The sequence below is a fragment of the Salmo salar genome, chromosome 05, assembly GCF_965601325.2.
Source record: "Salmo salar chromosome 05, fSalSal1, whole genome shotgun sequence".
NCBI lineage: Eukaryota > Metazoa > Chordata > Actinopteri > Salmoniformes > Salmonidae > Salmo > Salmo salar.
In genome coordinates, this window is record NC_138295.1 from 64,006,702 (window position 1) to 64,028,121 (window position 21,420).

The 21,420-nt window shown below is 39.4% G+C and overlaps 1 protein-coding gene across 1 annotated transcript; it reads right to left on the bottom strand.

The window, feature by feature from the left end:
* Positions 1-655: 655 nt before the first annotated feature.
* Positions 656-17,676, bottom strand: LOC106605417 (ectonucleoside triphosphate diphosphohydrolase 3-like). The gene is made up of 10 exons (XM_014201051.3): positions 17,607-17,676; positions 14,961-15,080; positions 12,682-12,799; positions 10,936-11,095; positions 10,468-10,627; positions 8,422-8,652; positions 7,461-7,724; positions 7,226-7,336; positions 5,874-6,011; positions 656-2,311 (listed from the first exon to the last, which is right to left on the bottom strand). The coding sequence occupies exons 2-10, from the start codon at positions 15,075-15,077 to the stop codon at positions 2,120-2,122; spliced, it is 1,491 nt and encodes a 496-aa protein (XP_014056526.1). The 5' UTR covers positions 15,078-15,080; positions 17,607-17,676; the 3' UTR covers positions 656-2,119.
* Between the last annotated feature and the right edge of the window lie 3,744 nt (positions 17,677-21,420).

A 21,420-nucleotide genomic window follows, 5' to 3' on the forward strand; every position in this document is an offset into this window, starting at 1 on the left:
GAATTAATGTTGCTTTTTATCCACTTTGAAATGTGCTTGAATTGTAAAGTACTAGGCTCACTATCCATCCCCTGGCAAAGGAGTCACAGGGGACAGATCTAACAGATACCCCTTACCAATTAGGTATATAACCTTAACTAATAACACATAGAGCAATTTTTTGGGACAAATATTAGGCCTAGTCTTGGACTAAAAAACATGCTCAATGGATAGACCTAATCTCCATTGAAAGTGATTTTTAGTCTAGCACTAGGCTTGATCTGTGTCTGGGAAACTGGCCCATAGGGTTCTATCCTCTTCAGAGATGAAGAACAAACTGTTACATTTCTCTGAAGATGAGGTGCGTTTCAACCATAAACGGATTAAAAGCCAACGGACAAAGGACGTCAATTCTTGGTTCACTAATAAATCTGTATGGTCAAGGACTGCCCCCTTCTGGTAGCTACTGACCTAGGGCACATTGAATTGCAGTCAAAAACGGATAAAAAAGGAAAATGCATCCCAATTCTCCACCCTTCTGAAGGGGAAAGTACAAGTGCATGCAATTGTGGAGAATCAGAACACATACCCAAAGGCTACAGGGGGAAGTAGGCTAGGTAAGGTAAAGAAGAGGGAGGAAACAGATATAACTAGCTGGAGTCTGGAGATGTTAACATCATGGGTAATGTTCAGTTTATTGTTAATATGGAACATTCAACCAACAAAAAAATGACTGCATGACAAGGATTTGCTGATATAGTACATCAGACGAGAAACATGCAAGATCTCTGAGGTAGATGATCACATAACCGGTAATGCCATGCCATCCAGCAAAATATGTAATAAAGAGATTGTAGTCATTTCAGGTGTTTACCATGCTACCTTCAACCTTCATTCAACCTCCTGATCTACAGTACTGTATAGCTGATGACTTAGTGCAAACGGCGATCATTTTTGCTCAGCAGTTCATTATGCAATTAATACTTTTATTTTACTTTAAAGACCAATTGAGCATTTGAAGTCAATGAATCTCTTAGAAATTGTCTCATTTGTCTGTTTGGGATGAGCCTAAAGCAGCGAACAAGATCTTATAATGCATTACTGACCCTCAAGTGTATCTTCTCACTGAAAACACTCAAACAAACACATGGAATGGAGATCCTTTAAACAGGTTAAGATACATTATTATGTTTTGTATAATTTCAGCCAGTGGTTTTGAAAGTACCCCGAAATACCCTGAAAATGTTGCACAATTGTATACAATTGTATCCATTTTGTATGATATGATACCTCTTGCAAAATGTTTTTTTTAATTCTCCTGCAATGAATATGATATATTACAAATTCCAATTTGTACAATATGTTATGCATTTGTAAGTGCTTAAAGAGGCAGTGCAGTCAAAACGTGATTTCCCGTTTTTCAGTATGAGGTCAAAACAACACTGTTCAGGTGGGAGGGAGTGTTTGGCCCACAGCATGACATCACAATCTGATCTGATTATTTTGATCAATGACCAGTCAACTTTTATTAGCATATGTATCATACTACTTTGAAGGTGTAAGCGGGGTAGGCTCTAGTCCAGAGTCTAGATGATCCTATCTGCCAATCAGGGCTGTGTATGTAAATATATTTACATTTGTATCAACACACCCACACAATCAGACTGAGCATCTCAATGGCAAAGGAGGCTCGAAATAAATAAAAACTAATATATTTTGAGTTATTTTCATGGAATAAACACACACAGTGATTTATTAGACATATAGTGATGATTTAAAAATAAAATGAATAAGACTCCATGTGGGCTTTAAGATCCTGTTAAAGCTCTTTAACTGATGATGATAATATCTGGTGATAATACATTGCACCTGTCAGTGTTCTATTGTTGCCTGCTGTAACTGTGTCTGGGTGGGACCAGAAACACTTTCCTCCATCGGGTGTAACTAGGGTTGTACATTTTCTGTAACTTTCCCAAAATTCCAAGGTTTTCTAGAAATCCTGGTTGGAGGATTCCATTCCCTCCTGATTCCAGGAATCTTCCAACCCGGATTTCTGGAAAAAACACATTTTGGGAAAGTTACTGTAATTTTGCAACTCTAGGTTTAACTGTAATTTGAACACTCTGCCCTCTAGTGGGGGTCAGTAGCAGGCGCGCACAGCCTTGATGATCAGAAACATGACACTGACGATGGTGAGGGCGGTGAAGAGGAAGAGGAGGCCACCGAACACAGAGTTGGCCATGGGCAGACGCACCAGCTTGGCCTCAGCAGGGATCATGTTGGATGTATGTAGCATGTAGCCCAGACTCCAGCCTATACTTGTGTTATGTACCTGGAGGGTACAGAGAGACAGCGTGAGGAGAGACAGACAGACACTCACTAAAAACAGACTACTGACCACTTGCCTGTACACCTGTCGAATAGGGGTTCCCAGACTTTTTCACTCAGGTCATTTTACCCTCGCGCCCCCCTGCCGACCCCTAGGGGGCACACCACACAGTAGAGAATTGACAAGACAGTTTGAAGACAGACAGACCCATTTGTAATAAACTGTCATAACACCAATTAAAAAAGTTAATATTGGCCGTTGATTACATCACTTTTTTTGCATGGTGGGGTGGCGAACATTTTATTGATATCAAAATGGGATCACAGGCCAAAAATGTTTGGGAACCCCTGCTCTACACCATAGCCCCTACACCAGATGTGATCAAACTTCTGGGCTTGGTGGGCCAAAAAATAATCTGAGTGGTGGGCCTCAGGCCGAACAAATAGACATTATCTATTTTGAAAAATAAAAGGTAAACAATCGTTTTTTAGGGTATTTAAACAATAACTTTTTAGTAAGCAATCATAAAATCACACTTCAAACATTAATCAAATTGTAGCCATATAACTTGACACCTATCAACACATTCTTATTACCAGTATTAAAGATGTATGAAAAATTGTAACCGTTGCGGCACAGAAACTGCTACCAAGTTTATATGAAGCGCCATTTTGGGGGCCCTAATCGAGATTTGGATGGGAGGCCCACCCACTTCGTGGGCAAAACATTTTAGTGCCCCACCCTCTTGGTAGTATTTTTTTTTGGTTTCATGCAGTGTTAAAGTAAATTCTCTGCAATTCTACACATGTTTCCAAAGGACGGTGAGAAAATGTTGCAGTTTCAAAGGTAATATCCTGAAATTCTACACATTTTGCCAAGAGTTTTTTTGTTTGTTGTTGTTGCAGTTTTAAAGCGAATTTCCTGCCATTCTACACATTTTGCCATGACTTATGCCATGTTCATATGTTTTCTGAGCGGGTCAAACCAAACAAAATATATTCTGGCGGGTCAAACCAAACATTGGCCCACGGGCCCCAGTTTAATCTGCCCTGCCCTACACCCTAGGTAATCTCCGTTAGCCCAAAACTAAATTCTTTGGTCAGCTTCTCAATTAAGTTCTGGGTCCCATACGAAGTGATGAAAAGATGATAAAACAAGGACCGGAACCAGAACGAGGAGCTCCACCTTCTCTTTTTGCAAGTTACGGGCCAGTCTATTGGCTGAATGTCCCCTCTGAATGTCAACTCACCTTCTGAAATTCCGAAGATGCTAACACCTGTGAAATCGTAACCAGTGACGAAAAACCTAAGCACCGGAACTATTGCTGTTCGTTATCCATCGGTGCCCATGTTTAAACATAGCATTTATGTTCATGTTGTCTGCCTACAGGAGATTACACCATAGGAGATGGACAAGAATGCATGAAGAAAGACAGACTCACTTAAAACAGACAGACTACTGACCCCTAACCCCTACACCAATGGTATGCAAACTTTTTCAGTTGGGACTCCTTTTTTTTCACCTGAATTTCTGGGTGCCCCATTTTTTTCGTTAGAAATTATGGCGATCCCACCCCACCCCAAATCTAACGATACAACCTTAAAATCAGCACATTTTGATTTTCACATCACCAAATAACCTTCAATTCATAAAATGTTCAGCACTCTTATAAAATTAAGAGAAGCAATACATACATTTATTCAATAAAATTATAGGTTTCAAATGATCTTTCTTAAAAAACGTTTGTATATTGTCCCATAAAATAGAATGTACTCTTAATTTTTAATTTGTCAACCCCACCTTTGAATACCACTGTCCCCTACACCCTAGGGGACAGACAAGACAGAGTGAAGAGGGGATACCTAGTTAGTTGTCTAACTGAATGTATTCAACTGAAATGTGTCTTTCGCATGTAACCCAACCCCTCTGAATCAGAGATGTTTGGGGGGCTGCCTTAATAAACATCCAGGTCTTTGGCACCAACTGCTTAACTGCTTTGCTCAGGGGTAGAATAACAGATTTTTACCTTGTCAGCTCAGGGATTCAATCCAGCAACCTTCCGGTTACTGGCCCAACACTCTAACCACTAGGCTACCTGCCACCCCTATAAAGACAGAGGTCCTCATAAATTAACCCCAGATGGTTCAGCACAACTGACTTGTTCTCCTTAGTTAAATACCTACAGTAGTCCCAGTAGTCATGGAATGCATTGCCTCTGTTTATTTAGTTGAGGAGTGCTCAAATGCTTCACTGCCACACCTATAAACCGCTATCTCCTACACCCCAGCCAATGGGATGAACAAGATTTATGGGACGAACAGACTTAAAACAGATTATTGCTCAATTCCAAATGGTCACCTAGCCTCTACATCCTAGGCACTACATTCGATCTGATAGGATTGGATGGATACAGTATAAAAATTATGTCAATATCTTCATATTACCTTCTGATTGGCTAGGTGGAAATATCTCCTTACTGCTTCCACCTATCCAATCCTCTCTGATCTACATGAGTGGCAGGAGAGTAGGGGCTAGTGGTCGATTTGGAGTTCAGAAATCCTGACCCTTTTCCCAATTCTGGCATTCTCTATCATGTCTTTTTTGCTACAAGCTCTCACAGTCTCACATCAGAATTAGATGTTCATCCATGTTTCTCAAACGTCAAATTTCGAAGTTATAGATGCTTATGCCCATCCACCATCCCCGTTCACAACGCCCTAGCAAAACCGAAACCTACTTGACGATAACAGCGCTCATTGTTGCCCCTAGTGGCCGGTTTCCACGTCATCTCCCGACGTCCTCAGACATGGATGGAAGTTGAATAATGACTTGTGTCACGGGTGACCTGCCTGCTTTTTTAACATCAATAGTCTATTGGAAAAGGCTGAAAGACAACAATGCATAACGAACATTACAAGTTAGAAGAATGTTTGCCGTTTATAAATAATTGAGGCAAACTATGCCCCCCAGGGGGAAAATGACTCTAAAATCTGTCTTCCCTTCCACTGAAGAAGTCATGTCTTACAACCCCCTCTGATGATGGGACGAAAGGCATCAATTTCTCCTGACACCCAAAACACAAAGGACAGAGAGACAGTAGCTTGCTTGTGTGTAAGATTGAAAACAGAGAATCATCATGGGATCTCGGGGGCCAAATCCCCCATTTTTCATAATGTCAAACAAGCTACTGTAACCAGTCTGTATTGTGCTTTGATTTTGAAAGAAATACTTAATGTTACACTTTATTGAGTCTAACAGACTGAAAGACTTCAGCTGGAAGTTTCAGTCTGGACTTCCATCACGAGTTCCATTTCCTGGGGGCATAGGAAACGATTCTAACTGCTTCCTTGTCAATATCTTGGCCTCTGTTAATTATAGTATACCCAACATTTATATTGGTTTCCAATGGAATGAGTCACTCTCTACTTGTATGTTTCTCTTTTTGCCGTACAGTATATGACCATGAAAACATTCGTAACTACAAACTATGACAATTTTTGCACTTTCATTTGGAAGCATGTGTTTGGATCCTCCAAGGTACCTGGCTGTATTCTGCCACACTTACCTGTTTTCGGAAGTCAATGTGTTTCCAAGTGTCTTTATTGAACTTGTAGCCATTTACAAGTAATGTCTGGACGTAATGTGCTGAATAGCAGTAGGACTTTCTGTATTTTTCAGTTATCCAGCCTTTTTTTAGCTTGAGCTAAAAAAGAAGAAAAACAAACAAACATTCCATTTGTCTATCCATTACATTTTCCATGTGTTGAGGCAATTTTCTAAGAATTTATTCTAACAATACATTTCTAATAATACATTGCAATAGCCTAGATAATTGTTGGGCAGAACCCCTGTCTTACAAACAATGTATCTGTTGTCTGTGTGTACAGTAGTTCCATTTAGAACACCACCCAGGAAAGGTCCTCATAAATTAACCTCAGATGGTACAGTACAGTTGACCTGTTGTCCACTTTTTTATATACCAGCAGATCCCAATAGTCATGGAATGCATGGTCACCTTTTCTCAGGTGGAGTAAGCTTACACCACATCATTAAATAGAACATCTATTTACTCATATTTTACTTCTATGCTCACCCCTATTTTAGCTAATGTCATCCTCTTCCCTTTCTCTGTCACAGCTATAAATGTGAAAATTGCTATACAGATGTATGATCTTAATTTGATCACTCTTTCGTTGCTGAGAAACTTGTAGTGTATTTTAGTTTTAAAAAGGCTTCTAAAGTTTGTAATTTCCACTTTGAAATTTCAGACTTGATTTGCCCTAACGAAAAATGTATAAACCCCTACTGTCACGTTCGTCGTACTGATTAGATCAAGGCGCAGCAGGAATGTGAATACTCATCTTCTTTATTAAGATGAAAAACCAAAACAAACACTTAAACAAAGACGAGAAAACAGTCCTGTGAGACATACAGCTACACATGGAACAACTACCCACAAAAACCCATGAAAAAACACCCCTACTAAATAGGACCTTCAATTAGAGGCAACGAGGAACAGCTGCCTCCAATTGAAAGTCAACCCAATAAACTAAACATAGAAATAGAATAACTAGACACAGACATAGAAATAGACTAATATAGAACAGTAACCAAAACAAAACAAAACACATAAAACAAACACCCCCCTGACCAAACTACAATAACAAATAACCCCTTTACTGGTCAGGACATGACACCTACAAAAAAGGGGTTATTATTATGTGGATTAATTATAATCCACATAATAATTCACATTTCCTGTTGCTGCAGGATTATTTTCCTGCTGTAACACACTGGCTCAAATTAAGATTCTACATCAGTAGCTGTCAGTGTAAAAGGACTCCCAGTGGGCCAGTCCATGGAGCAGAGTGACAACTACCATCACCACCAACAACTACAACAACAACATGGACTCACGGTGGGCCAGTCCCAGGAGCAGAATTCCCAGGTAGAGGAGTTCCACTGGTCCAGTTGTGAAATGCCTTTCAGCTCGACAGCCTGAGCAGTGTAAAAGAACCCAGCATAGGCCTGAGGGAGGGAACATGGGTTAGGAGCTCAGACAGACACAATATTTATTAGATAACTGCAGAATATGCCCTATATATACAGCATGTCTGTCTGTCTGTCTGTCTGTGTGTGTGTATGCCTGTACCAGAAAGTCCCCGGGTCCCACGGATGGTTGGTAGACTCCGTCAAAGGAACAGTTCTTCGTGCAGGAGGTCACGTCAAATATAGATTGCACCACGTCACTACAGGCTCCGTTGTCTGATGACCCCTTCAGGGTGATCATCTGCTTGGGATCGTAGTCGGCAGGCGTCTCTATGCACTCAGTCCCAAAGATGGACTCAGCCGACACAGTCATGTTGTAACCAAGATTGAAGCAGGGGTTGGTCACATGTGTAGCATTCTTAGAGTTCTGATCAGTGAGACAAAGAGAGTACAGTAAAAGTATTTACAGTATGTCACTTTAACATTCATGAAGAAGGAATCCAAAGGATCAATAGCTGAGCTTGAACCTCTTTTCTACTGTAGTAATTACAGTGTTACTAGGCTACACAGGTACAAGAACAACTATAAGTAAAGTGGGACCACTATTTACATTGTTGTCTCGTCAAAATGGTTGTCTTCAGTTGCGCATGCATTATCTACCATCCTAGCAAAACAGACACTTTTCGACCAAGCTTGCAAAGCAAACCATATAGAAATGGACAGATCAATATGGTTAATACCTTGATGCACTTTGCCTCTTCTCCGAGAGACATTAAAGTGTCAAGGTAATGAGGTGTCCTCAGATTTCTTAGGATGTGGTAATTAGATATTAATGGGTGTTATGGACTTAGACAGAAGGATTGCATTAATTACAAAAAAAGGCACTTAGCTAAGTATAAAAGCATCATCATCATCATCATCATGTTGACAATGCTGCCAGGAACGAATGTGAGGGATGACATCATAACAGATTCTGGGTTCAAATAGTATTTCTTTTTCTTTACTGCTGGAATAGTCCCAAAACTCCAAACCCAGCCCATTTAGCACTCCAGGCATGACCAATCAGGTATTTGGAAGAAAACAAATACTATTTGAAGTAAACCCAGATTTCCTTTACACAGTACCTTCACTAAAGCAGCGAGGACTCTCTTCTCTGCCTCGTTCTTCCCATAACACAGGAAGCTGTGAGTGTAGATGTTGTATTCATAGCCATAGAGGGAGACCTGTACGATGTCTGTTCCCTGGGCGTTGGGATCTGGGAGGGTGAACGCTATCTGGGTGGACGCCCCTCCTAGATCCATGGAGCCCACCATCTTCCCTCCAGCAGGCCGCACCCACATATTCCATATGTTTCTCTACAAACCAGAGGATAGATTGATGTTTTCAAATCAATTATAATCTTTATGAAAAACAATGATAAGAACTGTACTGTATTATGATAAATGCATTCTGATAAAAACCCTACACTGCTAGAATAAACGTTGCTATATTTAAGGGTTCAATGGCTCGCTTCATACATGGCCCTCAAAAAGGTTCAATATAGAGCCGCAAAACAATCTTATTTTAAGCATTGTAGAAGCTAAGGAACTTGTCTGTCGGTCCTGCATTGAAGACCAAAATTGGTCAAATTATTTTTTATCAATAAAAAAATATACCAGTTCCATTTAAGGACAAAAAAATGACAGCTGCGCCATACAGGTTGCAAAATAGTTGGGAAGATATTTTTGATGTGCTGATTCCATAGCACATGGCTTATTAACTGATATACAAAACAACCCCGGATTCAAAACTAGATTCAAAGAGTTTTTCAATTTAAATGATTATACAAAATTCTTTCAACCAATAGAATGTATTGGGGATAAAAACCATCCCAACTCCGCAGATTTTGCTGTGAAGAGACAGAATCATTAGGTCACTTGTTTTGGTACTGCACATATGTAGCTTGTTTTTGGTCGCAGGTTCAGGAATGGCTGAAAAAACTTTACATTTACCTAAAGCTAACTCTGCAAAAAGCACTGCTGGGTGACATGAAAAGCCATAGTCATTCAATCAATAATATAATAGAACTCTTATTAAAAATGCTCATCTTTAATTTACAACTAGAAACTATGAGAATAGATTGGTTCAGAATGTTTGTGAAACATCACAGCACAGTTAAAGAATATATGGCAAATAGAAATCAAAACTGGATGATTTTCAGAAATAAATGGGAGGGGTTGAGGGTAGCTGAATGCTAAAACATTTATAAAATAAAAGATCACTGATGTAAACTGTACCGTGTCCGTAAAATGTATAAAATATGTATAATCTGGAAGTAGAAACCTAAGTATTGTCTTCCATTAGTTAACTCCAGTTAGGGGAGGGGTAGTAGGGTTATGGTCAAATAAAAATAAGTAAAATATATTTAAAAAATAAGAAAAAAATATGTGGGGGATTGAAAATAATTGTTTGCATCATTTCCAATCCCCCATATATTTTTAAAAATATATTTTCCTTCAAAACCATCCAGTTTTGATTTCTACTTGCCATATAATTATTACACTGATATAACCCACAATCTAGCTGCAATATTAAAGATGATCTACCTCCTACATTTATATATATATAAACATTGATTTTGTGTTAAAATGTCCATTATTTCTTTGTCTTTATTTTTGATCCCCATTAGCTGTTACTGAAGCAGCAGTTACTCTTCCTGGGATCCACATAAAACATAAAACAAAAAACATGACATAATACAGAACATCAATAGACAAGAACAGCTCAAGGATAGAACTACACACAATTGACATAAGAACAATAGAACTAAAAATTGTTCCTACATACATTTACACACAATACTGACAGTTACCCACACATCAGTACATATACATACAGTATGCCTAAGAGTTATTTAGGTCATTCTAAAGTTATTGTAAACATTTTGAAGTTAATGTACATTTGTAATGTACCTCCAGGAAGTTTCCTATCAGGTAGTTGAAGTTATTGTAAAGGTTTTGAAGTTAATGTAAAGTTGTAATGTACCCCCAGGAAGTCTCCCATCAGGTAGTTTAAGTTACTGTAAATGTTTTGAAGTTAATGTAAAGTTGTAATGTACCCCCAGGAAGTCTCCCATCAGGTAGTTTAAGTTACTGTAAAGGTTTTGAAGTTAATGTAAAGTTGTAATGTACCTCCAGGAAGTTTCCCAACAGGTAGTTGACGGTGATCCATCCGTACAGCCCTTCCTCTTTCCCTGACATGATGGAGGCGTTTTGGAAGTTAAACGGCAGAGATTGGAGGTAGTTCTGCAGGTTCCTTAAGATCTCATTGGATTTTGTTTCATTCTGTGAACTTGTAATCAAGAGAGAGATACATTTTGAGGTTGTATATTATCTATAGTCCAGTAGAGAATTTAGAGATCAATAAAAGGCCTACAGTAGGCTGATTAAATACGGTGTAAAACCTATTAGTATTCTGTGTGTGGGATCAGTATGTGAGTCATATGTGTGCATGCACACGTCTACTTCTGTATCTACCATAGATCCATTCCCAAAAGTGCAACAACAGAGATTGGTCAGCCAGATAGACTATAAAGGACTCCATACCTAGAAGATTGGTGAGGTACGCTCACACTGGAGGAAGACAAACCCACAACTCACTGTAGCAGTCTCATCCCAGCAGTTGCCCCAAGGTAGAGGACGGTTGAATTGTGTTGGTCTGCGGGGATGATTTGTGTGATGTTGTTCATACATTCTCTGATCGACGCCCAGGACTGTTGGTCCTGTGCATTGTCAACTAACATATCCGAGATACCAGGGCCTAGGGAATCAAATCAGACTGAGCTCAGAGTCATACAATACTTATTATCTAAGTCACAAGCAAATTGTGCACTAGATAGCTAGCAAGACTGCATCACTAGACAAAACTGGATTACATTTATAGTGCTTTAAACCAGGTACTTAAAGGGCAACTCCACCACTTTTCAACCTCATTTTTATTATCTCCAGCACAATACCAGTTTCAACATTTGTGAAAACGGTACAAGTTTTGTAGAAAAAAATATAAAGTTAGAAAGTTCTACCCGATCGCTTCATCAAAAGTGAAAAACGGTGATTTTCAAACACTATGAGATTTACGGTGACAGGGGGAGCAAGAAAATACCCTCCATTGGTCTAGAAACTTAGGTTGCTGCTTCTGAGAATCACCGTTTTTTTACTTTTAATTCTACCCTGTGATGTCACAGAGAAGCATTCTTTTAGGAACTTTCTTCTTATCTTTTTAACCACATATCATAGAAACACGCTTTTTCACATATGTAGACATTGGTTGGTGCTGGAGATGATGAATATGAGGTTTAAAAGTGGCGGAAATTAACCTTTAACATATTATATAACAAGGAGTATGACACACAGTACTGAAAGGCTGTATGAGGATAAGTGCATTTCACATGCAAGTCCTTTTCCAAAAAGTCATGTATTATGGCATCTTCATAAAAAAGATTATGACAAGGGCATCCCGAGTGGCACAGCGGTCTAAGGCCTTTGCCTCCCGAGCCCACTGGAGAGTTGCAGCGATGAGACAAGATCGAAATTGGGGAGAAAAAGGGCATAAAATACAATTAAAAAAGAGCAAGATTGTGACCTTTGTGAGAATGTGTCGGATTCATCACATTACGATGCAGACTCACCAGTGACACTGCATCTCATTATGAACATACAGACTCCGTTTTTAAATGTCAATTATTATACAACATTCTTGTCATCAACAGAATGTTAGACAGCATACGGTATATGAGGCATACAACCATCTCAGCTCTGCAGATTTAGCTGCGAAGAGACAGAATCATTAGATCATTTATTCTGGTTTTGCCCCCACGTAGCTTGTTGTGGTCACAGGTTCAGGAGTTGTTGAAATATCACAACATTCATCTAAAATTAACCCTCCAAAATGCACCATTGGACGATTTGGAAAGCAATAGTCAATATATCAGCAATATAATAATACTCTCAGCAAAAATATTCATCTTTAACTTACAATTTGTGGATACTATTCGATTGGAAAGGTTCAGAATTGAGGTAAGACATCACAGCGCAGTTGACAAATATATGTCATATGGAAATCAAGAGAGGGTGGTCTACAGAGATAGGTGGGATGGGTTGAGAGTAGCTGAGGGGTGGGATTAAAAGCTCATGCTCTATAATAGTTAGGACCGAAAACACTATCATGTACACCGGATATGTCTCAGTACTATGTATCCACATTTAATGTGTTTAACCCAAAAATATATTTATGTTTTTGTAATACTGTGCATGTATGTAAAATGTCTATTTCACAAAATAGCTGTGAATATGAAGTTTCTTTAGTCCTCTGAAGAGGGTTGGGCCAATAAAAACATGCAGACTCACCAGCGACCATGCATCTGAGTGTCTGGCTCACCACTCCAGTGTTATTTTGCTTCTCGGCTGGCCATTGATACAGATGCACAGTAGAGCGGGAGGAGCCTGAGTCGATTACTATGCCATACTGCACACAGAGGAGAGCAGGAAAATCACACTACATATTCAAGATGCTAGTTCATATACAGATGTTTTGTCTTAATTTGATCACTTTGTTGTCGCAGATAATCCTTATGATTAATTCACCGAAAACCCGCAGTTTTCTTTCTCTCTCGCTCACTCAAACACTAAAGCACCAGACAGATTAAATGTCCTACTACTGTAGGTCCTACTGCTGCGACATTCAAATGTACAGAAATGTATCTGAAATGCAGCCATACACAACTTTTGTTTCATATAGCTTAATAACACAAGATAGATATTGATCTCTACTATGATATACAAGTGTATCCGAAATGCAACCATAGGCTACACCTAAATTATAGCCTACTCTAGCCTATCAAAACTAATTTCCCGTTAGAAATGATCAGTTTTTCTTTTTTTGGATAATCAAATCCTCCTGCTGCAGGATTATTTTACTCCTGCAACAAAACATTCAAAGTCAATTGATACAGCTATAGTGGATCTGAACCTAAGGAGTGAAAACATACTCTTTACTGCTGTCCAAGAGTAGGAGGATTCTATTAGATCCAGAAATGATGCAGTGGCACGCACATAACCATTGTATAATGAAAGGCAATAATGTATGTTATGGTAAACAACCACTATCCCCTAAAGTACAGTCCATAAAATACCTCACAATTATTGCACTCCGTTCCTGATTGGCTAGAAGCACAATGATTGCACTCCATTATGGTATGATTATTACTTCCATAAAGCTGAGAACAGAGACAGAACGTGAATACATTAAAAAAAATGCAGCTATTCTGTAATCACAGGAAACACTCACTCAGGCAGGAAGACAAATCCATAGAAATGTTTTGCTCTGCCTGGAACTAGATTCTGGTTCAAGTTTGTCCTCACATCAGTCCAAAAGGACTGATTATGTTTATTTTTTGTGTGTATGTACTGACATGTACTGATAGATGCAAACACATACGCACACTACATGTTATTGTTTTTAAATGTATGTAAATTGTAAATGTCATGTGTCAGACCCCAGTAAGACTAGCTGTTGTCATTGGTGTTGGCTAATGGGGATCCTAATAAAATAAAAAAGGCAGCAATAATACATATTCCAGACCCAGACCTGGATTCAAACAGGCCAAGTATTTGCTATCTTTGAGTGTTTGGTTGAAAACAGGCCAAGTATTTGCTATCTTTGAGTGTTTGGTTGAAAACAGGCCAAGAATTCGCTGTCTTTGAGTGTTTGGTTGAAAACAGGCTAAGTATTTGCTACCTTTGAGTGTTTGGTTGAAAACAGGCCAAGTATTTGCTATCTTTGAGTGTTTGGTTGAAAACAGGCCAAGTATTCGCTATCTTTGAGTGTTTGGTTGAAAACAGGCCAAGTATTCGCAATCTTTGAGTGTTTGGTTGAAAACAGGCCAAGTATTTGCTATCTTTGAGTGTTTGGTTGAAAACAGGCCAAGTATTCGCAATCTTTGAGTGTTTGGTTGAAAACAGGCCAAGTATTTGCTATCTTTGAGTGTTTGGTTGAGCCTGCCCTGGAGTGGTAGATGGGCAGGGTTTTCACTTTTGTGGACTACTTCCATCAGTACCATTCCATTGTGTCAAGCAAGATTAAATAAAGCACAGCTACATTGTTTTGGAAAGTAAACAAATACTATTTGAACCAACCTCAGAGTCTCAGTTCCTGCAGTGTTGAAGTTAGTTTTCCCTTCTCTTATATAGACCTGGTGTGCAGACTAAAGGTGATTGGCTTTCATTTCACAGAGTTATTAAACGTTAGTCATCTTTTGATTAATAAGAAATCATGTGTTAACCCTGTTACCCAAAGCTGTATCAAGTCAACTAGTCAGGTGTCCCTTCGTCCTTCCTTTTGAGTGTGTCCCACTCACGTCAAAGGTTTCCCCAACACAAACCTGCCTTGAATACAAACCACCCAGGTCTTTATAATGCCATCTATGCTAACTGCCCCCATTCACTGTAGTTTGGCCTGACTCCTAAACAGGCTGTAGAGACCCAGTCTGATCTGTCAAATTCTCTTTGTGATGATTGTCTTGATGTCTGGGTAATACATTTACATTTGATTCATTTAGCAGATACTTCACACTGTCAATACAGCTATTTGAGCAGAGAAGGATGAGGAATGGGGTTGTTGTTTTTACCTTCAGACGTGACTCAAAGACACGCTTATGACCCTGGATCACGGATATTGTAATGATGACAGCCAGACTTGCCAGGAGAAAGAAGAAAGCTAGATATGTCCCAGACTTGCATGCCATTTCCTGTAGGGCAGAGGACAGCATGTTTTAGCTGTTGACATTTGACATTTATTATGTTGTCCAAGTCTTACACAGACTGAACAAGCCCCAACGCAATAAGCAGGGCTGCTGAACCCTGTTCCTGGAGCACTACCATCCTATAGGTTTCTGCACCAACCCTATAATCTAGCACACCTGATTCGAATAATAAGCTGGTTGATAAGCTAAATACACTGTCTGTTTTTTGTTTTGTTTCGTTTTTTTGAGAACGTGTGGTTATAAACGGTTATGACACAGTAATTACATGCTTGAAACTGCCGATAAATACAGCAATTATATCACTAGTATCTCTTTCTTCTGTGTGTCAATGTCATCACCTGTGGTGTACGTCCCAAATGGCACCTTATTCCCTACATAGTGCACTACTTTTGACAAGAGCCCAGTAGGCCCTGATCAAAATGAATGCACTATACAGGGAGTAGGATGCCATTTGGGACTTAGCATTGTGTCATCAGCTACAGGACTGTCAGTGGACTAGTTTAGCCATAAAGTGACTGTTTCTGTTTATCTCTCTGAACAAGCACACTGGTCACAGTTGTCATTTATGAGATGAAAGACTCCGGTGGGAGCTATTTCCAGAGCTGAAGCTTTTCACAAACTCAGAGGTAATCCAATGTGTTTCACACCTTGTCAGGAATGTTTGATCATGTTAAATTAACGACAAGGCTGTTGTTCTTTCTTAAAAGAATACTGTAGGCCACTCAAACTCAACTCTGGACCTCAAAACAAGTTCCACTGTATTTTGTCATTGTTCCCTTCTAATCAGGGAGTGATTTAGACCTGGGACACCAGGTGCTTGCAATGCATTATCAGGTAGAACAGAAAACCAGCAGGCTCCGGAACTCGAAGGGTAAGAGTTGAGTACCCCTGCTGTAGATCTTTTCTAATTGCATAGCCATCTGATATCTAATGTAGTGCAGTGGTAATATTGGCCACCCCCCCAAACAACACTAAACTCGAAGTTTTTGCCTGCTGAAAGACATGAAGTTTCATACAAGGTTATATTCCTAACCTCTGACCTTTTAATTCAGACCATCTTGGTAACCACTGGTATAACTGCATCCTTATCAAATCAAATCAAATTTATTTTTATATAGCCCTTCGTACATCAGCTGATATTCTCAAAGTGCTACTACAAAGTAGCCAACAACAAATATATGGAGTATACACGATATCGAGGTCACTAAGCATTAGGCCTACCTGCTTTGAAAGAGCTTACATAATCACTGATTTGAATGAATTAAGATACAGAACACATATTCTTGTTTCAGTCACTTTATCTTCTTACATAGAGATAAGAATACACACCACCCTGGACTTTATAATGCCATCTATGCTAACTGCCCCCATTCACTGTAGATAGGCCTGATTCTTAAACAGGCTGTAGATACCCAGGGCTCTATTCAATCCGTATCGCAGTAGTTCAGCATTACAGCGCGATTGAAATTTAAAGGCAATGTTCCCACATTAGCAGAGACTGCATTCACGGTAAACGCTGCATATGTCTTCTGTCTCTAAAATGACCGTTACATTTCTATTGCGCAATCTGTAACGCTTCAGGGAACCAGACTGAATAGAGCACCCAGTCTGATCTGTCCCCTTCTGTTTGTTATGATAGTTTTGATGTCTGGGTAAATAAAAGGTAATACACTGTCAATACAAAATCAAGCACACAAAGCAAATACCTGCTTTAAAAGAGCTTACATAATCACTGATTTGAATGAATTAAGATACAGAACACGCTGTTGTTTCATTCACTTCATCTTCTTACATGGAGATAATACAAACCACAGTGTCTTAACTGTCCTGAGAAATGTGTATACTGAAGTAGAATGCATATCGATTCAGTAGGTTAACTAACTAATAATCTTTCATTGGGAACAGTGAAAATGCATTATACCGCTGCTTTCTATGTATCACGTTGCCTTCAGTGTCTGAGGGTGAGATGTTGACCTACCCCAACCTATTGGCACTGTGCCCCAAGCACCTTACTATTCTCCGTCTCTACTGAGCAGTTTCCGCCCCAAGGCAAGGCACAATCTCAGCTGTTTTTATTCACATGACTTGCTATGGTTAAAGAGTTCCATGAGAACATTCACACCAAGACAGTGTTTCTTGCTGTGGTGCTGGGAATAAGACAAAACCTGTCCTTCTGCAACTCTTTACCTAGTTAAACATGCATGTTCATTTTGTTAATCTCTTTAAGTTCAATATTTTCTTAGTTTAACATAGTATGGTTTGAAGCTGTATTCCTTCAAAGGAAAATAGAAAATTGGAATAAAGCATATTGTTATTATTAATAGATCGTTATTACATTACCTTCACTGAATTACTCAAATGAACTGCAATACACAACAACAAAAAACAGATAGAAAAGTTATAGGCTTAAATATGAAAGGTCAGAGTAATCTCACACAGTATCTTACCCTGCTGATAACAATACATCCCCCCTGGTCTTTTCTGAATGAATGAGTAGATCTGTTAGCTTACCTCAGAGTGAGTGTGGATCTTCCTTCGTCAGTTGGAAGCAGCAGTAAGTGTTCTGAAGAATACAGCTCCTCATTCCTCATTGATCAGCCTAACAAGAGGGAGGGGCCTCAAGCACAGGCCAGCAACAACCAACAGAGGCCCCTTCCATCTGAGAAGAGCAAAATCAAGAAAGCGGTGGGATGTTTGTTGAACTTATATTAGGAGAAATAGACAATAGAGATAATCTATCACACAACAGCCTTTCTTTAACTAGGTAAGTCACTGAGAACACATTCTCTTTTGCAATAACGACTTGAGTTAAATATTTACAGTTGACCACTCTCATACACAGATTGCAGTTGGGTGGGAGGTAAGTGTTTAATTGATTGATTGTTTAAACACAAGGCAGAGGACTTAATGCAAAGGTCTACGGAAAGTCCAGTGAAGAAAACAATGCATGGAGCGTTAGTTAGGATTCGACCCAATATCGGGTGCACTGTGGAAAGTTTAGTTTTACCGTCCGACACAGGTGAGGGGAATCAACCCAACCTGTTTAACATACAGTACAGTACACTCTTAGAATTTGTGGTGACTTGAGGAACCCTGGAGATCCTCAAGGAACCCCTGGAGTTCCTCAAGGAACCATTGCTCGTCACTTGTTCATATTTGCACCTTTGGTTGGTTGAGGGGTTCCTGTAGCAAAGGGTTCCTGGAGGAACCCTGGACTGGAGGCGTGGCTTAGTAGGGGCGTGGCTTACAGATTGACCTTTTTTGGCCACCCGTTAGAGTAAATTACATTCCTGTTCATCTGTTCATCTGTTCTGTTGTATTGTTATTGCATGTTAAGGTTGAACACTGACAGTTTTGCAGCTTCATTGAGGTGTACAGAGATGTATGAATTCTTCAAGAGCTTATGGAAATCCTTAAATTGGAATAGTTACCATTTTATGACAATATGTAATCAGCAACCTTATTAATATTATATTGGAATATGTATTATGCATAAATATTCAAGGAAATAGACATTTGCCGTGTACAAACTTAACATGATGAACAGGAATGACATTTACTCTAACGGGTGGCCAAAAGTAACTATCTGAAAGCCATGCCTCCAATAATCCATGCCTCCAAACTTCTGATAGGCTACCGCCTCTACAATATATTATTAAAAAGGTTCAAAATGTAACCTCTCCCATCACAAAAAGGTTGCGGTTTATACCTTTAGACAGAGGTTCCTCGAAGACCCTTCTCAGAGGGGTTCCTCGTGGAACCTTTTTTACCTGGAAAGGTTCCACTGTTGTGGCAATTTTTTAACCACAAAAGTTTCTTCCAGGCACCTTTACTGTTAAGAGTGTAGAGTAGAACCAATGCTGTAATATCCTGATAGAGAAAGTAAAGCAAACAGATAGGCTACTGTGTATGAGCTGCTAGCTAGCTAACTTTACTGTGGAGCTAAGTGAATTAAATATCATCAGCTAGCTAACTTCCTATTAGCTAGCTAACTTGATGTTCTTAGAATTGTAAGGTAAAACCACAGGCTACAAATGCATGTAGATGCCATGGAAGAGGGTGAAAGGAATGTCGCTCCAGCTGTCAGAAAAGGGAGACAGTAGGGTACTAAGCCAAATGCCAGAAACAAACTGTAAACCGAAATAAAACTGCTTGGCAGGGAAAAACAAATTTGAATATAATAATGTAAAGAGTTAAATCCTTTGTTGTTGCTGTAATGAATACAGCCATGTTTTTTCATCTGATTTTAATGACATTATGTCAATAGGTGTTATTGGTTTAAACTAATTTTTATTGTTTCAGTTACCACTGGACAAGTAGTTAGCCAAAATGTACCATAGGACCATATTGTCCTAGTCAAAAAATACCAGTGGTATACAGCTACCACACAGTTTACCATTACCACAAACATTACCACAAAATGTGGCACCACCAAATTACCACACAAAAACCACAGGATTTGTAATGAGAGCAGGCTGGGCTGCCTCCCAGTCATGCTAATGCTAACATGCCTGTGCAAGGGTTGAGTTTCTTCCTTGGTTGTTTGATGGACAAGGTATTTCAAGTTTCGTAATTTTTTCTACTTTATTCTCATTTGAAAATAAACAAAAACCAGTTGCAACTGTCTACAGTCCTTTTGTCCAGTATTTTGGCACCTTAACACAACTCCAGCCGGGCGGTGTCTTTACAGTAACCATTCTAACCAAGGTGAAAGATAATTTTATGTGCAACATGCCTCAGCATGGGGCTGTCAGAAGCGACTGTTAACTAATCTGACACTCAAATATGTTTGGCGTGCTTCACACACTCCCCCCCTCAGAAGGGCAGGCTGGACAGGCTTCCTTTGATAGCCTACAGTAACAGTATGCGGTGTCGAAAGTACCACACAAAGACAGCTAACTAGACTACTGCTGCCTGCATGGAAATCTACTAGACTCGTGTGTGGTCCAAGGCTGAGTACAATACAAAGCAAGGGGCGATGATCAAACTGAATTTGATTTGTGATTCATCATGCAGAGAGATTTACTGGGGTATTTTTAGCTACTGGGAGTGTGATCTGACACCCGTTTGTCTGAGGGAAGTGGAAAGGCAGCCCCTTACAATTAGATTTAGGAGGAAGATGCAGGAAAGCTAGCAAGGCTCCACTATCTCCTATACTGACTGAAGCTCTCTGTCTTCATAGTTCTGCACACAAACAATAGCTCCTGCGAACATCAGTCTTTTAGATTGTGAACTTTAATTCAGTTAGCAACGCAAATTGATGGTGTGTGTGTGTGCTCATTACATTTACATTTACATTTTAGTCATTTAGCAGACGCTCTTATCCAGAGCGACTTACAAATTGGTGCATTCACCTATAATATCCAGTGGAACAACCACTTTACAATAGTGCATCTAAATCTTTTAAGGGGGGGGGTTAGAAGGATTACTTTATCCTATCCCAGGTATTCCTTGAAGAGGTGGGGTTTCAGGTGTCTCCGGAAGGTGGTGATTGACTCCGCTGTCCTGGCGTCGTCATCTTACACTGTGACAGTAAAGACATTTTTTGCAGTTGTTTTATCATAATTATTCAAAATGTTAACCCAAACTGAAGCGTTGTCTTACCCCAAGAGGAGTTACGCGGTTGTCTTACAATTTTAATACAAGCTCTACCTACAGAAAATGCCTGCAGTAAACAATGCATGCAATGCAAGCATAAAAACTTTGCACACTGAAATGCAATGTACATTGCAACAATATCTATTGAGAACATCTGTGATTTACTTTTTTGGAACATAACTGTTTTGATCGCATTGCAACTATAAAATGCTCCATGCATTGTTTTCATACCAGGGCTTTCCGTTGACCTTTTTATTCAAATTCTTCTATCTCAGTTCATCAGCATCAACATCGCTACATTAACAACTGCATTACGACATCTGAAATCCACAGAGGAATATACCCCAAAATTAATGACATTGAACTCAATGTTCTCAGAGTGCACTAAACTCCCCATTTGGAGAAGACACTAGCGTGAATAGTATGTGGTCTTGCTTGTGGCCTGATAAATTAGAACAGAAAGCTCTTTGGATCCTCGGTTGGGTGACTGTCAGGAGCCACAAAAGAAAACAGAAGGATAAGCTAATCAAAGAGGATCATTAGAGAAGAGACAGATCATATATGGTCTCTCTGCGGCCAGCAGCACTAGGAATCAACTATCAATCAATTATGAGACAACTGCAATTAAAATGGCCTCTAACAACCTGAGTTACTTCAGTCTAGAACAACGCTTAAGGTGTCAAATTAGTCTTTCTGAAAATGTTATTTTCTCATAATGACGTTATGA

Bases quoted from the DNA above. Each gene is read 5' to 3' on its own strand.
- LOC106605417 (XM_014201051.3), bottom strand. From the start codon at position 15,077: ATGGCATGCAAGTCTGGGACATATCTAGCTTTCTTCTTTCTCCTGGCA. The intron at 7,725-8,421 runs GTACTGTGTAAA...CTCACTGATCAG, and splicing joins TCCTCGCTGCTTTAGTGAAG to AACTCTAAGAATGCTACACA. The intron at 6,012-7,225 runs GTGAGTCCATGT...CTTCTTTTTTAG, and splicing joins GCTCCTGGGACTGGCCCACC to CTCAAGCTAAAAAAAGGCTG.